General features: G+C 42.4%; 1 protein-coding gene across 1 annotated transcript in view; it reads right to left on the bottom strand.

Annotated features, from left to right (window-relative positions):
* The window catches only part of GPLD1 (glycosylphosphatidylinositol specific phospholipase D1), a 49,841-nt gene that overhangs the window by 2,063 nt on the left and 24,994 nt on the right, over window positions 1-22,784 (bottom strand). Inside the window, exons 11-24 of the mRNA XM_058555162.1 lie at window positions 22,192-22,257; window positions 20,137-20,257; window positions 18,383-18,525; window positions 16,451-16,637; window positions 13,854-13,964; window positions 12,451-12,525; window positions 12,202-12,358; window positions 11,290-11,431; window positions 10,404-10,509; window positions 10,228-10,321; window positions 3,503-3,679; window positions 2,952-3,112; window positions 1,671-1,697; window positions 1,497-1,547 (exon numbers count right to left, since the gene is read on the bottom strand). Coding sequence (XP_058411145.1) covers window positions 1,497-1,547; window positions 1,671-1,697; window positions 2,952-3,112; window positions 3,503-3,679; window positions 10,228-10,321; window positions 10,404-10,509; window positions 11,290-11,431; window positions 12,202-12,358; window positions 12,451-12,525; window positions 13,854-13,964; window positions 16,451-16,637; window positions 18,383-18,525; window positions 20,137-20,257; window positions 22,192-22,257 — 1,618 coding nt within the window. The remainder of the gene's footprint in view (window positions 1-1,496; window positions 1,548-1,670; window positions 1,698-2,951; window positions 3,113-3,502; window positions 3,680-10,227; window positions 10,322-10,403; window positions 10,510-11,289; window positions 11,432-12,201; window positions 12,359-12,450; window positions 12,526-13,853; window positions 13,965-16,450; window positions 16,638-18,382; window positions 18,526-20,136; window positions 20,258-22,191; window positions 22,258-22,784) is intronic.

Genomic DNA, 22,784 nt, shown 5'->3' with positions numbered 1-22,784 from the left:
TAAATGCAAGCCAAGCTTATGACATAAAGTATTCCTGTGACTAGGCCTTTTGAGAATCCTTCCATAAGCTTAATGATCCATCTTTTTTTGTTGTGGTTAACCCTAAATTTTTGCTATCAGGCTTGCTTATAAATGAGTTAAAGCAAGGGCCACTTGACCTGTTGGCCACTAGAGGGCAGTTTCACCACAGTTCTCATAAGCCGGAGCTGGGTCTGCGCACCACCGCGTCTTACACACCTGACGAGTATATAGTCTAAACGATGAAGGCTTCCCCAGACCTTCATGCTACAGTTAATACTTAGGGCTCACCCTACTCTTTAGCATTTAATCCTATACTGATTTGCATTTTGTTTAACTTCTCATGTGTATAAATCTTATTTTTCCTCAAGAGCAGGGACTTTGTTTTCTCTTTTCTTATAATTCTCATGGCCTAGCCCAGTTCTGTGATATCATCTCCTAAAATAAATGAATGAATGGAATCAGTGGCTTAGCACATTTTAAGATAAAACTCTTTAACCTTCTGTATCTATTAAAATTCAAAAGGTACACAGCCTTTGATTTGGCAGTCTTCTAAGAATTTCATCTACAGGACTATTTGCACAATTATATAAAGATATAGATGCAAGGATGTTCACTACAGCACTGTCTGTAATAGTAAAAAAAAAAAAAAAAAAGGAAATAACTCTGAGTAAATGTCGATGAGAATGTGAGCCGAGGAAATAAAATATGGTGCATCCAGACAATAAAATATTATGCAGCCATTAAAAAGAATCAGATGGCTCTAGATGTTCTTGTCTGGGAAGAAGCATAACATAGTACATGAAAGTGAAATAATGACAAGAAGAAATGTGTGTTTATATGTTTATCTGTCTCAAGTCGTACAAAAACTCAGTCTGGAGGAAAACACACCAAAATATTAACAATGGTTATCCCTTATGGCAAGGGTCAGTAAAATTTCTTTGAAGGGCCAAAATAATATTTTAGGCTTTGGGGGACATCAGTCTGAAGCACCTAATCAGCTGCCATTGTAATACAACAGCAGCCATAAAGAAATGAATGAAGAAGTTTTATGTTCCAGTAAAAATTTATGGACACTGAAATTTGAACTTCATATAAAATTCACAAGGCATAAAATAGTCTCTCTTCTCTTAACCATTTAAACACTGAAATTTGAACTTCATATATAATTCACCTGTCACAAAATAGTGTCCTTTCTCATTAAACTTGTAATAATCATTCTTAGTTCATGGGCTATACAAAAACAGGCAGCACCCCACAGCTGTAATTTGCCAATCCCTGCTGTTGAGGATGAAGTTGGGGGAAGAGATTTTTCCCAAAAAAAGTGATGGGATTGTGTGTGAATGCTACTTTCTTTTTTGTGTTCCTCTATTTTTCAAATAAAAAGAAAATCTAAAATATAAACAAAATGAGATCATCGCCAAATCCCAGCCTTGGGACAAATATAGACAACAAAGAAGGACAGTCTGCGTCCTCACCTTTTCCTTTGACCTCACGGTGATCATGGAGCTCCCAAACCTTGAGCCAGCCTGTAAAACACACTGTCTGTTAATGGCCTCTTGAGACATACCGTAATATTTTATCAGTTTAAAATAAGGGAAAAAGGCAACTTTTGTAGTTTTTCTTTCTTCATTCCTTCAGGAGGTACTTACTTCAGGAGAAATCAATACGTATTGGGCCTGGAAGAAAGAAAATGGTGAGAAAGAGACTATTAGTGTTATTTCCGTTCATGTGAGTTTTTTTAACCAATTTTAAGTACACCCTTACACTCACATTTCTACGTTTCTAGAAATGTGCATGCCTTTTGACACCAGAAATCTCACGTAGGAATTTAGCTCCACAGAATAGATGTATAAAAATATTGACATGTGAATATCATATCATTTATAACTGAAAATTGGAAATGGACTAAGTGACAATAGTCAATTAAATAATGGTTAAACTATGGTTTATCTACAGATAAAATACTAGGCAGCCAGTAAATATATTGTATAAGAATATAGGAAGGCATAGAAAAATGTTCTTGTTATCGGTAGGTAAAACAAACTCAAGTTACAAAATTGTGTACAAAATCATGTACAACATGATCATAATTGTTAAAAATATATTCACGCACATAGTTTAATGGTTTAAGTGTACGCTTTAGAATCAGCTTTTGGTTCAAGTCCCCGTTCTGCCATTTCCTATAGCAGTGTGACCTAGAACAGCTTCCTTTCTGATCTGCAATTTCTTTATCGGTAAACAGGTGTAATACCAACTTAATAGCTTTGATGTGGAGGTACACATATATAAAGTGCTTAGCATAGTGCTAGGCACAGAGTAAATGCACAATGAATGGTAGCAATTAAGTTCTTAGAAAAAAAACTTGAAGGATACACATCAAAAGGTTAATTGGCATTATCTCTGCAGAGTGGAATTCTAGATAGATGATTTTCAATTTTCTTCTTTGTGCTGTTTTGTATTTTCTAAAATTTTTAACAATAAACTTTCATTAATTTCACAATTTAAAAAATAATTTTTAAATTTAAAAATAGCCAAGTGTTTTAGGCCCAGGAAACTTAAGGAAACCCACCTGGGAAAAGGAGTAAAGCAATGAAACAGGAAATAAAAGAGTGAGAGTTTTAGTGAAACTCCAATGGCCATGGCCTGTTTCCTTCTGCTGGGGCTCCTAACCAAGAAGTGGCAGGCTGTGACCAAGGACCAATGTGACGCCAGGTCCAAGTGGACGTGAGCTGTGGGGGCAAATGCTGCAGAACTGCAAGAATGCAGGCAGCTTGGGCCTGCAAAACACAGGCAGGTGATTATGTCCTGACCCCAGGACTCTGAGTGCGGGTAAAAATCGGAAGAGTTCTACAGTGGACATGACTTAAAAAAGAATCAGCAAGCAGCCGACCTTTCCCAATACGGTATAGAATTTTAAGAGAACATTTTACCTTTTCTTCTGGACATGGAGCTATCCATGACTTGCATTTGCCTGTCATGTCACCAGAGGCAGTGTGTTTGCCATTATATACATAAATGCGGCCGTCTTCTCCCCCAATCAGTCCAGAGGTTAAGTCTGCTATCCTCAGTGGGGCTGCCAGGATGATTTCATCTGTAAACAAGAAAAACTGGTAGAAGGAAGTATTTAACTCCTCACTGTCATCCTTTCCATTGTTCCACTACTGGATCCAAACCCTCCCACAAATAATATTAGTGCATCCTTTACCCTGCCTTCATCCTGACACAGTCAAAGGCTTTTGTGTCCTATTTCATCATGCATCAATAACAATTGATGTGGGTGACTCTCACGTTACCACCTGCAGGAAGTTCAGCTCACTCTTGTACATCCAGCTCTGGTCTTATCTGACTCAAAATATATCTAAATGCCCTTGGGCCCCTGGGCTGTCAATTATGAGGGCAGAGCCTAGATGACCCAATCAGGGGACCAGTTTATTTGTCAAAGGGACTCAATTCTTGACCAGAGGCACTTTTCCTTACCTACCTAAGCCATCGTTATCCAGGTCACTCAAGTGCAGAACTCCACCAAATCGGGAGAAGCGGCGGTCTCCACTGAAGGTGCTGAGCAGAGAAGGCTGCGAGTCAAGTGTCAGTTCATACATCCTCGTGGTTCCACCTTGGTGCAAGGTCATGGTCAGGAATGCCACTTTAGACACGTCATCTGAAACAAAGCAGGGTAGGGTACCTGCTGCCATCACAAGAATGAAGATAAGATGTAAAGAACTGAACAGAATCCTGTTTTTGCTTGTGCTTCTGTACCACAAGTGACACAGATCACTCAGGATCACACGGGACAGACCGTTTTAGTACTGGTCAACTCTGGTCATTAGGAAGGTACAGCTAGCTTGGGCACCGAGACCCAAACACTGGATAAGCTCGGTGATATCCCATCAGACAGATGTTCCTTCTTCCAGTCTTACCCCTCCAATACATTCTCCACAAAACCAACTTTTTTTTTTTTTTTTTTTACATCACAAACTTCCTATGTCACTCTCCTGACTTAACAACCCTTTGGATAATGTCCAAATTCTTCGCAAGGCCTTATATAGGCTCACAAGACCTTTCAGAACCTGACTCCCACTTATGGCTCTAGCGTTGTTTGGGGCCATTCTCCCTTTTCACCTGCACTTCACCCATAACGAATTTAAGCCGCAGCCCATTATATTTCTTATATCTGGGCCTTTGAACATGATGTGCTGTCTGCCTGGAATGGATGCCCCTTCCTCCACACTCCTCGCTCTCCTGCTCACACCCCTCTGCTGGCTAACTCCTGCTCCTCCAGAATTCGGCTCAGGTGTGCCCTCCACTGGGAAGCCTTTCTTTACCTCGTTGGTCTAGAGTAGGTGCCGCTCCCACATGCTCCTGTACCACACTGTACCCACTGCCTGCCTAGGACCCATCGCAGAGTGGCATAGTGTTCTGTTCCGTGTGTCTCCTGCATCAGGCTGTCAGTTCCATAAGTGATGGGACTGTGGCTTAGTAGCACAGTGTGCTTAGTAGTGCATTGTTGGTTCAAGTACAAATACTGCATAAGTCTTTTGAATGAACGAATTTTGAACAATTTCAAAACAAAGCTAGTTAGATTTTTGCCCACAGACTTAATCTTTTGGGACACAGCTCTGATTTCAGAAATCAGTATCTTCTACAAAAAACAGAATGGCATCTGTGGGTTGGGGTTGGTGGTCCTCTGAGGGGCTTACTGTGAGCCAGGCAGTGTGTCAGTGAGTAGATACAATCTCGCATCAGTGTCTGCTTAGTATCGTGTGTAAAACTGAGGTTACTAATTTGACTGTGTTCTTGGACAACCTTCCCTTATGCCCTTCTTTATACCTGATTATCAACTAGAAGCAACAGAGCTCAAAGCAGAGCCAGCAATAGTAGTCAGAAATAAAAGCTAGGGGAAAAAAAAGCTAGGAAACAAGAAACAGTACTTTAAAAAACTCAGCAATCTGAGGCTTTGTAGCATAAGAGTGAAGGACCTGACCTAACACGACAGCCCCCAAGAGTACAGTGTTTTAATCAAGTCCAGTCATTAATATTCAGGGTGAAAACCCCAAGAATCAGGAGAAGTTGAATTGCGAGAAAATCCTCATTCCCTTCTTCTCATGCTTTCTTTAGGGAACTTGACCTCCCTGGAGTGACCTGGAATATAGTAATATCAGGACCTCTGCTCCCCAGCCTTGTCCTGCCACAGGGAGGACGGTGACAGGTGGCTTCTCCCTCTGGCTCCGCCTGCCCACAGGATGGGCCCATTGGTGCCCGTTCCGCTTCGTGTGGGAGCGCACGTCGGCCACGGCCAGGTCTGCTTTCTAGATGCAGGCCTGAGTCCACATCTCTCTGCTGCTGCTACCAGGCCTTGAAGCGTGTGTCTGCCAGGCAGACCCAAACTCTCCCTCAGAAAGTCACCCCAAGGTCACTTTGCGGGGAAGGGTTAGAAAGCCGGAATGCAGCTGCCCACCTAGACCATGTTTTCCTGTCCAATTTTTAAAAGGCGCCTATTTTGATATCTGAATGATTCATTAGTCTACTTCTCAAATGGGTTCAAATGCACAAGGATGGGGAAAAGTTGTGATTAATTATCACTCCCAAACCTCTAATATTCATCACCATCTATTAAAGTAGAGTACATATTTAGAATAATTTCATCAAAATGTTGCTTTAAATTCTCAGAATTTAAAAAGGAAGGATTGAAAAGAAATGAATTATCAAAGCATGAAGACATGGAGGAACCTTAAATGGATATTACTAAGTAAAAGAAGCCAATCTGAAAAGGCTACATACTGTATAATTCCAACTTTATGACATTCTGGAAAAGGCAAAACTACAGAGACAGTAAAAAGATTAGTGATTATTAGTGGTTGCAGGGAGGGATGAATAGGCAGAACACAGAGGATATTTAGGGCAGTGAAACTACTCCGTATGATACTATAATGGTGGATCCATGTAGTTATACATTTGTCCAGACTCATAGAATGTACAACACAAAAAGTGAACCTTAAGGGGCCGGCCCTGTGGCTTAGCTGTTAAGGGCGCGCACTCCACTACTGGCAGCCCGGATTCGGATCCCGGGCGCGCACCCATGCACCGCTTCTCTGGCCATGCTGAGGCCACGTCCCACATACAGCAACTAGAAGGATGTGCAACTATGACATATAACTGTCTACTGGGGCTTTGGGGGAAAAAAAAAAGGGAGGAGGATTGGCAATAGATGTTAGCTCAGAGCTGGTCTTCCTCATCAAAAAGAGGAGGATTAGCATGGATGTTAGCTCAGGGCTGATCTTCCTCACAAACACACGCAAAAAAAGTGAACCTTAATATAAAATGTAGATTTTGGGTTATAATGATGTGTCAGCGTAGGTTCATTGATTGTAACAAATGTACCACTACAGTGCAGAAGGTCTGTAGTGGGGGAGGCAGGGCATGTGTGGGGGCAGGGGAAACATGGAAAATCTCTATATTTTACACTCAATTTTCTGTGAACCTAAAACTGCTCTAAAAAAGTCTATTAAAAAAAAAAGGATTCAGATACTTTAAAATTTCAGCCATTCAAAACATCTCATTTCTCTAATGATGCAGATTAAACAGTGTATTATCATGCACTCTGTAGACAATTAAGAAAAAAACCCCAAAGTAATCCTTTAGCATTTCTATATCTATTATTTGAGTAATAAAATTCAGCAGACCCTTGGTTTTTATGAATTCCGAAATCCTAGAATGCTATTATAACACCGAATTCTTTCCATAATGCTTATACTTTCCAGCTAAGGACCATTATTTTTAGACCTCAACTTTGTCTTCATTTCTATCAGAGCACTAGCCTTTGGGGTTTTCTTTGGGGGATGGGATTTTTTGAACATACACACAAGTGGTTTTTTTGTTGTTATTACTGTTGTTTTTGGTGAGGAAGATTAGCCCTGAGCTAACATCTGTTGCCAATCCTCCTCTTTTTGCTAAGGAAGATAGGCCCTGGGCTAACATCTGTGCCCATCTTTCTCTCCTTTATATGTGGGATGCCTCCCACAGCATGGCTTGATAAGCGGTAGGTAGGTGTGCACCCGGGATCTGAACCCAAGGACTCTGGGCAGCTGAAGCAGAGCGTGCTAACTTAACCACTACACAACCGGGCCAACTCCCACAAGTGTTTTTTTGTGTGTGAGGAAGATCAGCCCTGAGCTAACATCTGTTGCCAATCCTCCTCTCTTTGCTGAGGAAGATTGGCCCTGGGCTAACATCCATGCCCATCTTCCTCTCCTTTATATGTGGGACGCCTGCCACAGCATGGCTTGATAAGCAGTGTGTAGGTCCATGCCTGGGATCCGAACCTGCAAACCCCGGGCCGCTGAAGCAGAGCGTGTGCACTTAACCGCTACGCCACCAGCCCGGCCCCCACAAGTGTTTAAATTATTTCTCAAGAGTAACTTTACTTATAACAGCAGCAGAAAACAGAGCACTTGTAAAACACAGATGCACCTCACCAGCTAGACTCCCTCACAAGCCACAGGAGAGAGGACACTGCCTTGCAGTGTGGTTCACACTTGCAGTTCAGAAAAACTATAAACTATAAGTTACTTCATGTCACTGACTTTCAGGATTACTGTGAAGTAGTTAAAACTAGGAATGTCAAACTTGTGAATGCCAAGATTTTTTTTTCTCTTTTTTTTTTAACATATGATCATTATAAAAGGTGTGGAAAATACCAAAAAAAAAAGCATAAATAAAATTTACATAATGCATGTATTTCTTCCTGGAGAGCGAGCAATATATACACACATATAAACATACATACATACACACACATTTTAAGCAAAGTGGAGATTTTTGCAGATTATAAAATTTTATATTATTTTTACTTAGGCCATTTCTAACTTTTTGTTATTATAAATAATACTGTGATAAATATCCTTCCCCACAGTTCTGAATATTTTCTGAGGCCAGATTCTTAGAAGTGGTCCAGATATCATCCAAAGGAATGAGTATTTTTAAGGCTTTTGCCACTTTGCCAAACCTCTTTCTAGAAAAGGTTTATCAGTTTGCATTTCACAGCAGCGTATGAGTACCCACCTCACCTCAACCTTGCCATCGTTGAAAAGTATCTTTTTCATACTGAAGCACTTTGTAGTTACTAATCAGCACCCTAAAATCACACTAAATATTTAAACTGTCCATTGCGTATAGTGGCCACAGTCTGACCCAAAGATTCTGTTGAGCTAGAGATGGGACAGGGTGAGAGGGACGGCCTGACTGACATACTCAAACCCCAGACTGCCACGCTCAGGGGCTGCCCTGAAAGCAGATCAAATTTCTCAGATTTTGGTTAATCTGTACCTTAGAGCTGTGACTCCCACATTGCACACTAAAGCACTCCAGTGAACTCACAGGGATGCTGCAAAAAATTTGAATTTTCAAAGGTAACAAACACAATGACATCTGTCTGACGTCGCGTGGACTACTGCTGGGGGCAGTTCACGGTGTCAACATTAGATCCCCACATTCCTTTCAATGATGTCATCTCTTTGCAAAACTGGCATTTTAGGGGTTGTTATGATAAAGTGCAGGCACCACGAGAAAATCAGTGTGGCCTGGAAATGAGGGTAGTGGTGCCTAATCTGATTCCAAGGTCTGAGAAGTTGTAGGGTTCCCAGAAGGAGCTAAGATGTTAGGACATAAATACAGCGTGTGCAACCTGTGCAGTCACACAGGGCCCCGTGCTTGGCTTAATGCTCTCCTGTCACCGACTTGAAATTCTGAATAGTTTTTTAACAAAGGGCTCTGAACTTTTTTTTTTGTACTGGGCCCCACAAATTATGTATGTTAAATACAAGCAAAATACACATAAAAATGGGAAAATCTGAACAAGATCAGTGAATTATATCAATGTTGATAACTGGTTGTGACACCACTGTGGGTTGCAAGATATTATTATTGAGGAAAACTGGATAAAATGTTACATGGACTCTCTGTATTATTTCTTACAATTCTATGTGAATTTGTAATTATATAATAATATATATAAATTAACCTTTTTATTTGATATTTTATATAATATTTTATAATAAAGAGAAAATTACTGAGACAGGAAGGGCACTAAAACCAAGAAAGTTTGGGAAGCTCTAATTCACACCACTCCGGTAGAAAGAATGGTGAGGCAAATAAAATCAGTAATGTGTGTGGAAAGAGTGGAGAAATCACTATCTCGACTCTGTGAAGGAAAAAAAAAAAGAAAACTATACCAAAGGTAAGTCAACAAGTTTTTGGTGTTATAATGCTGTGTCCTTCATGATGCAATGAAAAATTTAGCTATTCCTTTGCCTGATCGACTTCTGATTATTTAAATATAAAATTGTAGGAAACAAAAATCTTTCTGAAAAAAATTTGACAATATGTAATAAGAGCCTTAAAAAAGATTAGATCCTCTAGTCCAGGAATCTATCTGAAAAACTAATCAGAAAGGCAGGCAAAGATTTCTGTGCATGGATGTTTAATAATACCTTATTTACAATAGTGAAAAATTGGAAACAACCTAAATTTCCAGCAATAGAATGATGTTAGTAAATGTTAGCATGTGCATATGGAAAAAAGGTGATACGGGTATCAAAATCATGGTTTAGAAGATATTTAATAATATGAGAACATGCTCAAAATATAAAATTAAAAATTAGGTGTGAAAATTATATAGTCTGAGCTTAAGTTTTTAAATATCTGGATAAAGGGTGATTTTTTTTTTCTTCTATATACTTCCTTGTATTTTCACAAATTTCTACAATCGGCAGGATTCACTTTTATAATCTTGGAGGGAGTCGATTTTTGTTGTTTTTGAGTTTTTTTAAACTCTCTTTCCCATAAAGTAAACAAAATAATGGTTTATTAATGTATGCCCTCAGAGCGGACCTATTCCTGGTTAACTGATTTATAAACTTTGCTCAACTCTTCCCTAGCTCCAACCTCAGGGGGATAGGATCTTTAAAAACACACTATGTTACTTTCCTGTGTGATGTGAGGTGGGTGTTATAATATCTATTTTGCAGATGATGATACTGATATTCAGAGGGGTTAAGTAATTTCCCAAGGTTACACAGCTTTCTATTAATGAGAAGAGGAAATATTCAAACTCAGGTCTGTCTGGCTCTGGATCTCCTAACTCCCCTCCTGTGATGTAGTCAAGCAGCTACATGACAAAGCAGCAGCAAAGTTTCATGGTCCATGACCTACCGTGAGTTGGGGCTCCAACCAGCAGCACTTGTGTCCGTGTCCCCTTCACCATTACGTGGCCACTTGACAGGGAAGTACCCAGCTTCCCCAATGCCTGTGAAATGCAGTAAGTCAATCTAGTACAGCTGAGAAAACTTCGTGGCGCCACTCTCCTGGGGAGGGAAGGGGCGCCATACCTTGTCTCCAGAAATGGTAAACCAGCTTTGGCAATTTGGCGGGAAATAGCCATACACCCTTCCAAGGTTCTGTTTCTCATCACGAACGCGGAACAAATGGCCCAGACTGGAATGAAGCACACTGGGTTTAGCTGCTGGGGCACAGGATTAAGAGCTGGCCAGGTATTCAGTTCCAAGGAAAGACAACCCACCTCATCCTCGCCCATGTCCCCCCCTCCGTATGTTCTTGGTCCCTGTGATCCCAGGCATTGGGGCTGGGGGCCGGGGAACCTTGTTCTCCAGAACAAGACCCACATTCTGCCTCCCAACTGACAGCAAATATAGGTTTGTTTACTATTATGGGCTGAATTATGTTCCCCCCAAATTCATATGTTGAAGTCCTAACTCCCAGTAGCTCAGAATGTGACTGTATTTGGAGATAAGGTCTTTAAAGAGGTAATTATGTTAAAATGAGGTCATTAGGGTGGGCCCTAATTCAGTGTGACCAGTGTCCTTATAAGGAGAAAGATAGCAGGGATGGACACACAGAGAAAAGGCCATGTGAGGACTCAGGGAGAAGGCAGCTGTCCACAAGCCAACGTTGTGATACCTTGCCCTCAGATTCCTAGCCTCCAGCACAGTGAGAAAGTAAATTCTTGTTGCTTAAGCCACCTAGTCTGTGGTGCTTTTGTATGGCAACCCTGACAAACTAATATACCTATTTATCCCATTTTCAAACTTCTAAGGAGAACTTGCAACCTTGTCTTTTCCTTGAGCCTTAGCTTTTCCTTGAAGGGTAAGAATTTCTTAGCCCCTTTCTCTGAACCCCACACTTAATGGGCTCCCACAGCAGCAGGCACCTGCCCCTTGTGCTCATGGCTCCCTGGGCCCCAACATCAGCACTCACCTACTGGCATTCTTCCAGGTCGGGCTCCCAACCAACAGCAAAGTTTTGTTGTTCACACTGACGCCGTGAAGGGAGTATCCTAGCCAGGCAAAGTCCTCCTCGCCTCTCACCAGCCAGTTGGCTGCCTGCACATTCAGCTGTTCTACACAAGACAACCAGTGCCTTTTACTTAAGGTGGGAAGACCACAGGAGTGGAGAGCGTGGGCCATTTTTGTAGGCCAGTGAGAAACGGGTTCATTTGGCTGAGTTTTTGCCAGAAGTCTTATATGCCCCCATTCTGTTCCCAGGGTCCCAATGTCAGAAATGGATCTCACACTTCGTATGAGAAATACATTTCTAGAGCTCACTTCTGTGGAGTGGAAGATGCTATTTAAAAAACGCCTCTGTTGGGCAGGTTAGAGCATCACTGGGATGTTTTAGTGTTTCTACTCCTACACTGGGAGACTATGAGAATGACCTATTAGCCCCCTTTGGATCTGGCTCTAGAGGCTGGATCTCTTTTTGTATATTCAGTGATTCCATAGCACTTGCCAGAATATCTGTCAGAGTGAGAGATTGTTAGAAAATTTAGGTGAGCTTCTCCGGCCACGCTGAGGCGGCATCCCACATACAGCAACTAGAAGGATGTGCAACTATGACATACAACTATCTACTGGGGCTTTGGGGGAAAAAAAAAGGAGGAGGATTGGCAATAGATGTTAGCTCAGAGCCGGTCTTCCTCAGCAAAAAGAGGCGGATTAGCATGGATGTTAGCTCAGGGCTGATCTTCCTCTTAAAAAAAAAAAAAAAAGAAAATTTAGGTGAAATGATATGGAAGGTGGGAAAAAAAGACATAAACCCATACGTAAGAAGAAGTCACCACAGCCATACAGAGCAGCAAAGGTCTCCACCCCTGCCCCCAGCAAGCTCTACCTTTGTCACTCTGGCTGGGGCCAGAATAAAATGCAGCCACGATTCCCTTCTGTTTTCCTCCACCTGGTGCAAAAGGGGAGCCAATCACCAGATCGGGCTCGCTGTCTCCATTCATATCTGTGGCCAAGAGTGTCCAGCCCAAGTTACAGTAGATGTCCTTAAGAGGAAACCACGTTTTATTCAGTCCTGGAGGCAATTAGGATGCAGTGAGTTCTAGTTTTCTGCACCTGGCTAAGGTGGTAAACATACCTGGCAAGAGATGGTGATGTTGGGGGAAGAAGACATTCTTCCTTGTTTGGAACCAAAGTAGACGTACACTGCACCCTAGGCAAGGACAAACCAAAGGGTGTCATAGTCTTGGGTGGTGACCCAAGAACCTTAAAAAACAGCCGAAGACAACTGACAATGAAATAAACCACCATTAGAGCTCCCCAGGGTCAGGAGCTTAATGACTGAGAGAAACCCGTCCTGTGCATTGCTACTGTGCTGAAATGGTTTTTTTCCTTGAGTCTATCACCTCCATCAGACTATTAGAACCCCCAAAGCAGAAACTGTTATTTTTATCTTTGCCTCCCCAGTGTCTTGCTCAGGATCTGCCATCCATAATTGTTCGGCGTATTTGCAGAATGACTTATTCAACTCCTCCCCTCTTCAAGGCCCAGCTGGGGTTCTGGTCCAGCCCATTATTCCTCTGAACACTAACATACCGTGTAGGTACATTCAGTTTGCCTCGGGTCACATGCTGTGCTATTATTCTGTGTTATGAACCAGTTCCTATCTTATAACTTGCCTATCTCCATCCTCATTCATTCTGTAAGCATTTATTTTCCATCATGAGCCAAGGACTACGTACACACTGATAAATAAGACCCATCTCTGTCCTCCTGAAAAGCTGGCAAATGGGTGATTATGACATCACAGTGTGGAAGGTGCTATATTAGGTGCAAGCACGAGATGCTATGTGAAGACATGTCACTCCTAAAAAAAAGGGGGAGAAAGGGCTTTCCAGGCAGAGGGAGCTGTATGAGCAAAGGTGCTAAAGTGAGAGAGCTTGATGGGTCTGGGAGATGATAGATCGTTTGCATGTCCAGAAACAGAGTGAGTGATGAGGGAGGGGCAAGAGGCGAGCCTGCGGTGGGTGGAGGGTAATGAAGGGCCTTTGACCTCCAGTGTCACACACGGTGCGCAGAAACTCGTGCCCTGCTACGGTATGAAGCACATGCGGGAAGAGAGCCCTGTGGGCCAGGATCTGGGGAACAGGGTGGGTTCTGTGCATGAGAGAGAGATCCAGGGAAGTCATCTCTCTGCTGTGATGACAGGAAGCTATGGATTGGCTGGAACTTCTGTCTCCCCTCACTACTATTCAGCATCATGAGAGGGGGGAGCGGGGAGGAGAGAGAAAAGTACCTGTTGGAATTGGGAAACCGTGAGGCCAAACTGAGGCCAGGGAGGCAGGAACTAGGTGCTGCCAGGTAACCTGAGGTCACATCAAGGACCCAAATGGGGGGCCTGAGATCCTCCTCCCACAAATGCTCTGCCTGGCACATCTGGCTCTCTGCTTTTCTCCAGAGGCTCCATCCAGCACTGGCCTCCCCTCAGTGGCTCCTTGCCTCCCACCCTATCCCCTCTCCCGCCACCAGAGGCAGCCTTACTTTGTATGTGAGCTTCTCAGAGCCCACGGAGGGGGCTCCCACGGCCAGGTCAGGCAATCCGTCCTGATTAAAGTCCAACACAGCCAAGGCTGAGCCAAAGCGACCTGAGGGCTGAAGAGGCACAAGTGACTTTCCCTGGGCTACGCCACAACCTTCAGAAGAACACTCCTGACTCCCTGGGAGTAGAGAGGCCTGGGGACCCCACCCGGCACCCGAGGGCTGAGGAACATAATTGCAACAACCTACAACACATCCTCCACACACCAGTTGAGTAGCTCTGCCCTAAGGATGTTTTTGGCATGTCTGTCTGCCTTGAGGGGGAGATGAGGTGCCAGAAAGAAGAGGGTCGGTTCTTAGAAGTTGTAGGTTTTTAGAAAATGGTTTGGTGTGCACTATGCCCCACATTAAGGACCAAACTCCTCTTGGAAAGTATCCAGAATAATAATCACATAACACCAGCAACAGCTGCTAACATTTGTTGAGTACTCAGGGTGTTCAGAGCCACACTGTGCATGTGGTAGCCACTAGCTAAATGTAAATATAAATGTGGCCGTTACTTTTATATTTAAGGTAATTAACGTTAAACAAATTAAAACTGAGCTCCTCAATTGCACTAGCCACATTTCAGATGCTCAAAAGCCAATGAGCTTAGTGCCTCCCATACGAGACAGCACAGCTATAGAACATTTCTATCATCACGGAAAGTTCTATTGGATGGCACTGCTGTAGACACTGTTCTAAGCACTTGACATGGATTAAGATAGGTACTTTTATTATCTCCACTCTCATGGTTTACAGATGGAAAACTCACTTTGGTCAGGGACAATTTTATACCAAGGTGGATTTTCTAGATCTTTCTTCTACTGTCTAGAATCAGCCTAGACTTAAAAGTAACTTATTAGGTTCTCCTATTCTTTCACAACTTACATGACAATGAATAGTCTTGCACAAGGTGGTGGTTGCCACATAACACACATGCCCCAGAATCCACATTTATTATTTATTGCCTAATCACTCCACATGCGTATGCAATGGCATCTATGAACACTGCCATTTCTACCAGGCAGGAACTTGATAAACAAGAAAGGATTGCTCCAGGACACAAAGCACGTTGGGGCAGGGTGGGGACCAAAAAGTAGGGACTCCTGCCAACTGAGGACAGGTTCATTTCATCACCACTGGCTGCACCATCAAGCCTTCCTAGGGGTCAACCAGTCATTCCTAGAGAAACACAGAATTTTAAAGCAGACAAACTCTTGAGATATCTATCCTAATCCTCTATTTTATAGACAAGGACACAGAAGGGTTGATTGTAGACCAGGGCTAGAGTGCAGGATTCCCACCCCCAGCCCATGCTTTAATCTGGCCATCTTCCAAATTATCAAAAGTCACTAGGGGAAGAGAGCATGAGCCACCTCCTTCCTCACCTTTGAGAGAGTTTATCACCCACGGGAAGCAGCTGCTTCTCTTAGTCCCTGTCTACAGGATCCCAAAGAATTATTATACCTTACACAACAATCTGACAGGGGAATGGCTTTGCGAAGAAGTAAGAAGTAACAAAAATGAGTTGATTTATTCTGGAACTTTCTCATGTGGTGTCAGAAGGTTCTAGAAAATGCCGTCCCTCTGTGACTGTGTGACCTCATACAGTGGCCAGTCAACTTATTAACACCTCTTGGACTCAGGGCTCCTTCCATCGGAGCCTAACTAGATCATAACCATTGTACTTTTCATTTTTTAAAGTACGTTCAGGCAAGCCATCTTATTCTGTCTTCACAGCATTAGCTCCACAGTGGAAGGTATAGTGGCTTGCCCAAGACAAGAACCATGGTCTGACCCAAAATCCAGGGTCCTTCCCCTGGTGCTTGATATTCAGAGCATGCAGCGCCACCAAGGCCCCCACACTTATCTGTAACCAGTAGCAGAGCTCTGTCTGCCTTCCTTATTGCTCTTGTAAGGACTAAGGCCGATGATGTCCTGGAGGAAACCCTCCAGGTCCACAGTGATCCCAAGAGGAATTAATGCTCAGACTCCATGAGGAACATTTGTACAGTCATGGTGAGATTTTTCTGGTAATGAATAATCACTTAAAGGAATGAAATCCGAACAAAGTCTAGAGTTTAGTTAACAGCTATGTATGAATGTTGGTTTCTTAATTTTGCCAAGTATGCCATAATAACGTAAGATGTTAACATAGGGAACACCAGGTAAAGGGCATGTGGGAAAGCTCTGTACTGTCTTTATAATTTTTCTGTGAATCTAAAATTCTTACAAAGTAAAACATTTATATATTAAAAAAACAAAAACAAAAGGAGGTTTTATATTTTCGAGAACTCACATCCTGATTGGCTACTCAAAGCAGTTCTAAATAGTTTGTGTGTTTTGGGAAGGTGTTAGACTAAACACTCAAAGTTAGTGATAGAATGAGATATAAAGTGAACATCCTTTTAAAAATGAGAAGTGCTGCACAGATGTAGGCCACTAGCTGTTTGTTACTATCATTCTTCTTATTGGTTATTAATCCTGGAGAATTTGCCCTGAAATGCGGGCAGTGGTTTATCGACACTAAAAGGGAAAATGTGAGCTGGGTGCCTCACCTCGAAGCCCTCCAGGATCCCGTGGGCCTCCTTGTCCAGGTCCAGGTCGACGGGGGGCAGGCCCAGGTCATTGCCATACATGAGGTACACTCGCCCAACTTGGACATGGCCAGGGCGGCTGTAGCCCGGGGCGCCCACCACCAGGTCCCCGTACCCATCCTGGTTGAGGTCAGCTGAGGTCATTGCCCTGTAGGAAAAAGAGGGAACCCACTGCAGTACCTACTGAGAGCTATGGGTAAAACTGTCTCCTGCTTCTTCCCTTTCTGGAATCCAACACTTTAACTTCCTCTCTTTAATTTTTCCATCCTGCGTGACCGTTGTGAATATTCACTTCTGAGGTTATTTTGTGTGAGTCACAGTCTTGCTCTCCAAGAAAAAACAACAAAACTGGGCAAATCAATGCCTCTGGCCATATAACTTGAGCAGATGAAAAGCATCCTCACAAAGCATCTTGTCCCATATGCGAAACCCAGAGCAGCTGAAGCACAATCCTGGGCTCAGCCTGAGAACAGAGAAGAAATTCGCCTCCAGCCAATGGCACAGGTTGCTTTCTGATCGGCTCAACTCATTTCCATCAGTTACCTGATCAAAGACAAGCTTGTGTTAAGAATACCGTTTTATTTCTACCATAGCTACATAGGGTGCCTTGTATTGGGAAAAAAATTAAACGTCCAGCATATTTACTGGACATTTCTAAATGACATTCCATGACCTACCGGTTATAGAGATAGACACACCTAGTCAAAGGTTTGAATGTCTCTGTTGGGGCTGGAAAGACTAAAAGTCATTTATTTACTCTAGTTCTTATGGACCCATAAAGAATAAATGGCAGAACAGAGGAAAAAGAGAAAAGTAGTTTGTAAAGAGGGTGACGCCTGGTGAAAGGGGCCAGACACACACACCGTGGAGACGCTGCTGTTCTCTGCACTCTTGAGGCTGGACGCTGGCTAGTAATGGCTCCTGGGAAGGACCTCTGCCCTGCTGCCCCCTGTGGCAGCGAGCCCAGCCAGAGGCCTTCTTTTGGATCTTTTAGGAAGGCAGCCAAGAAGAGCCATTATTCACAAGTGAACGGCCAATAAAGACAGCATTCACTTCCCATTCCCTGTGCTAGAGCTGAACGCGTTTAGTGGCCCGAAAGGAATGGCTGTCAGTAAGCTGTTCCAAGGGAAATGCATTGTCTTTGGATTTAAGCAGTGTGGTTTAAAAAAGAGAGTTTTCACTAAAACCTCCAGAAAACAGTCACTTTTATATACTTGGGCTCGGTTTGGGTTGATTTATTTTATTTATTTATTTTTTTTTGCTGAGGAAGATTCTCCCTCAGCTAACATCTGTGCCAAGCTTCCTGTATTTGGTATGTGGGTGACCGCCACAGCACAGCTTGATGAGTGGTGTGGGTCTACACCCAGGATCGGAACCCAGGCCGCTGAAGCGGAGCACACTGAACTTAAGCAGTAGGCCATGGGGCCGGCCCGGTTTTGGTTGATTTTTAAAATCAGACGATCCCCTAACATTCTCTTGATAAAGTGATTGTGGTGTACTAGGCTTTTGCCATATGAAGTCACAATATTCCAATCACCATATCATTATCTGCTTTTATCCTTCTAACGTCATTAGATTCCAAAAAATCTGTAACATTATATCTCCAAGAACATTGAAGCTTCACAAATATTCTATAAAATACTTTACTGTTGTGATTATTTAGTAAAGGGAAAGGTCCTTGTATGTAAACACATTTGGACCAATTTTAAGGAGCCAGTTTCATCCTTACAATAACTTAACCGCTAAATTAATGATGTTGGTTGGTTAGATTTTGTTGGTGATGATTGATTGGAAAATAAGGTGCTAACAGGCACCATCGAGAACATTTGTTGAATGGCTGAATGAAATTAAAACTGTTGAAAACATTCATGAATTAGATAAACTTATACCTACCACCCAAGCCTCGCATAGGGAAGTGACAAGAAGTAAGATGCTAGTGGGCTAGAGATGTGCTTTGATGGCTGGTGAGAGCTGCCTGTGAACATTGTCTGTATGTTCCTTTCCAAAACCTGGTACATGAAGGAGAGGGGAGAATCCTGAAAGAAAAAAATCATTACAGACAGATAAAGACACACAGCATAATCAACAAAGCTACCAATCTCCTGTCAAGAGCATTGGACTTTTGTAAAGGAAACAAGTTTTCACAAGGCTAAAAAATAAAACATTGATTCCTATCAACAAGCAAGATCCCTTAGGACAGGCAACTAGGAGAGTGAAGTCACTACCCCCAATATGTGCTGAGGGAAGGTAGTTATAGCTGTAGAGGTCGGGGCCAGCATGGGAAGAAAGATTTAGCTGGGTCAACCCAGACCAACTAAGACAGGATTGTCTGTATTAACCTGTAGAAACCAACTGAACAAGATAATTTTTATGGGGCTGGCTCTGTGGCGTAGCAGTTAAGTCCAGTGTGGTCTACCTCAGTGGCCCAGGTTTGCGAGTTCGGATCCTGGGCACGGACTTACATCACTTGTCAGCCATGCTGTGGCGGCGACCCACATACAAAATGAGAAAGATTGGCACAGATGTTAGCTCAGGGTGAATCTTCAGAAAAATAATAATAATAATTTTTACAGACTAAAAATTTTTAGAAGATAAGTCCACTCAATCTAGAACTATAATTATATTTGTATACTTTTATTTTCTTCAAACAAATGAACTGGAATATCAGGATGCCAAAACATCCTCCAAACCACACCCAAATTGAGATGCTGCTGAAAATGTGGAGCCCCTTGTTCAAAAGTTATGAAGAATTTTAAGGCAGTGACAGCAGAGCATTAAACCAAGTGTGGGGTCCTTCTAAGCATGACTAAGAGGCCCTTCTCTGTGATGGCACAGGTTGCACACCCTTAAGCAGTCCCTGCCCAGGCCCTTGCCCAACTCCCAGAGACGCCATTCACAATGTTGTCTAAACCCTTCTCCTGATGTTGAGAGCCTTCCACAATCAAGTGCCTGCTTACCTTCCCAACCCTCTCACAGTACCTTACATCCCTGTCTTGTGTTCCAAGCAAATAAGACTACTCAGATTCCCAAACATCCTGAAACTTTCCCAACTCACTGCCAGAAACACACGCTCACTGATGAAATACTGTCCACTATTCACGGCCTAACTCAAATGCCACCTCCTCCATGAAGCCTTCTCTGCTCTCCTCCAAGATAAAAATTATATCCCTGCTATCTAACTATTCCCTCACCCCACCATGGTATTTATTGCATTCTACTTACATATGGTTTTTATTTTTATCACCCCTATTAGACTGAAACATTCTAAATGTCAAAGTCTATCTCTCTTTCATCTTATATCCCCCCAGTAGAGTCTGACACTTAAAAGATGATCTCCTGTCTGAATGTTGTATGCAATAGTGAGCCTCCAATATTGCTGACACACTGTGCACTAAGGACAAAGCAGGACAGGCCTGGGGGCACAGGGCCACCTTGGGCTCCACCAAACTTGCCAAATGCCACTGAGGCCAGACTCACATCTCAGGAAGTCTCTGAAACAAACCAGATTTGGAGGCCAAGGATACTTGCTGGCCTGGCACACGCCCACGTGACTTTCAATGAACGATTAAATAGCCAGTGACCCTACAAGATATCATCACAAGAAGAAGCATGTTCCTCTTTCTCCATTAAAAGCAGAAAATTCTTACCGAGATCCAGGAATTCACACTGAAGAACACTCCTCTTCCAGTATAGTTTATATTTTTTCTAATATCTTTAGTTAGGGATACAGTCAAATGTCTATGAAAATCATTTTTCTGTACTTTTGAACTGTTGAAAAAAGAGGAATAAAATAGTTAAGACTGAGAAAACAACAACCCCCTAGAAAACCACGTTGACGAATATAGTCAAGTTAACCACAGGTTAAAAGACTATAAAATTTTAACATCTGAAAATCGAAGGAATAGCAACACAAAAAACAAAATTGTAGAAAAACCTTCATGGGAGATTCCACAAAATCTTTTAGTAAACACATTGCCACAGTTTAAAAGCCTGTCCTTATAAAAAATGATATTTCCTATAGCCTCAGAGTTCTATAGCGTAAAAGGTTTGAATTCTTTCCAGATTACTGAAAAATCAAAGGTATTTCCTACAAACAGTCAAGAAGTAGGTCTATAGCTGTTTGGGAAACTGGTATGCAGGCGTACTGATTTATCTTTAAGGACATGCCAGAATTAATTATATAATTAAAATACATTTTCAAATTCATATATTTTGCCTATAAACCAGATGCCTCGAGGAGCCAGGCAGGCTTCAGAAATGACTGAAGTGGAAGGCAGGCAACAGAAATGAATAAAGGGGGCCCTGCCTAAGACACCAGCGAGTGCAGGGGTTCTGACAATCTAGAGGTTGCAAGCCCACTCTAAAGGCATTCAGTTCAATTAAAACAAAAATTTGCCTAATTCAAATAAATTAAACAATGAGGGCTTAACTGAACGCTTTCTGCATATTTTCAATGCTTTTGAAGCTCTAGACTCTCTCTCACCTTAGGACTTTGCATTGCAATGCCCTCGTTTTGAGTATCTAACTCTTGTTCACCCTTAAATATCCCAGTTGAAACATCACTTCACGGACAGCTCTCCTGTGACTGGGTTAGGACACTCTCTGGTACATCTCCAGAGCACCCCATACTTTTCCTTCCTAATATTTAAGAGTACAGTTGGCCCTCAGTATCCATGGGGGATTGGTTCCAGAACCCCAACATACCAAAATCCACGGATGCTCCAGTCTCTTATATAAAATGGAGTAGCATTTGCATATAACCTACGTACATCCTCCCGTATGCTTTAAATCATCTCTAGATTACTTATAACACCTAATACAATGTAAATCTATGCAAATAGTTGTTCTACTGTATTGTTTAGGGAATAACGACAAGGAAAAAACGTCTGTACATGGTCAGTACAGATGCAACCATCGTAGGCCTTTCAATCCACGGTTGGTTGAATCCACGGATACAGAACCTGTGGATATGGAGGGCTGACTGTATTTACAAGTACTTGTTCCATGTCCATCCTCTAGCCAGGCCATACACTCTATGAGAGCAAGAACTGTTTGTCTTGTTCATAATGAGGTCTCTAGAGCCTAAAATAGTTCCTGGCACCTAATGATGAGGAAATATTTTATTATCTGTACTATGTTATTGTTATATTTTATTAATAATAAATATTTATAATATTGATACAGCTATTAAGTGCTTGAATGAATGGTTGGTGGTTAGTACCCAACTCTAGCTGGGAATACCACCTCTTAGAATACAAATCAGGCCATCTGGCCCCCTTCTTCAGAAACTACCGGAGAGATCTTCTCCCCACCCTGTCGCATTGATATATACTTTTTCAGGGTGAAATTTGGGTAAAGTTTATGAATAATAACAATAATAACAAAAGTACTAACACTATTAACTACCATTTAATATTTAGTGAGCAACTTACTAATTAATGTGCTAACTGCTTTACATCCATTCTTCCAGGTAATTCGTACCACAATTCTGGGAGTACGGATATGTGTTTTTTCCATTTTGCCAAACAAGGAAGGTGTAGCTCAAAAAAAACTAAGCAACTTGTTTAAAATCACACAGCTGTAAAAGGCAGAGCTGGAATTGGAACCTATACCTGTCTACAAATCCCATGCTTTCAGTGTCTACTGAGCAGCCCTCTAGGTGAGATGTTCTTTTTCTGTGAACGATTTTGGAATCCACTTACCTCTGGGTGTTGTTTTGCTGGCCACTGCATGCAATGAACAGAGGGTTCTCAGGTAGGTTGCAGTCACTGAGGAAATGATCACGTGAGTTAGGTATTTTTCTACCTTCCTTTCAAGCATGAATTTTCCTGAGAATTGATGGTACACTTCAAACTACCTCCAAAAGTCTTTGTGCAGAGGTGTTCATTACTTAGCCAGACAGGACCAGTAAAAGGCCCATGTCCTTCTCGCTGAGGGTGGATGAGCTGACTGCAGGGGGTATTATGGTAACACAGGCAGCCCCACACTGCTGGTCATCACGGACTCACAGCCTTCCTCTTCCCTCCCGACTCTACCTGCTCAGCTGCTCCATGCTGACATGAACTCTCTCAGAGCTAGAGACTATGAGAGAAGCTGATTCCCAACTGTGTTACCTTCTGCCCAATTATGCCCATTTATGTCTTAATTTCTCAATCTCATTCTTTGAAAAACAAAAATTTATAAACTCAATAATTAAACAGGGTAACTAAGTAGCCCCCTTTACAAGTGAATAGACCACAAGAGAATGTGAGAGGTGAACTGTTTTCATCAGGGGCTGTCCCCCTAACTCTGAACA

The sequence above is a fragment of the Diceros bicornis genome, chromosome 14 (genome assembly GCF_020826845.1).
Source record: "Diceros bicornis minor isolate mBicDic1 chromosome 14, mDicBic1.mat.cur, whole genome shotgun sequence".
NCBI lineage: Eukaryota > Metazoa > Chordata > Mammalia > Perissodactyla > Rhinocerotidae > Diceros > Diceros bicornis.
This window is presented reverse-complemented; position numbering and strand designations above follow the sequence as displayed.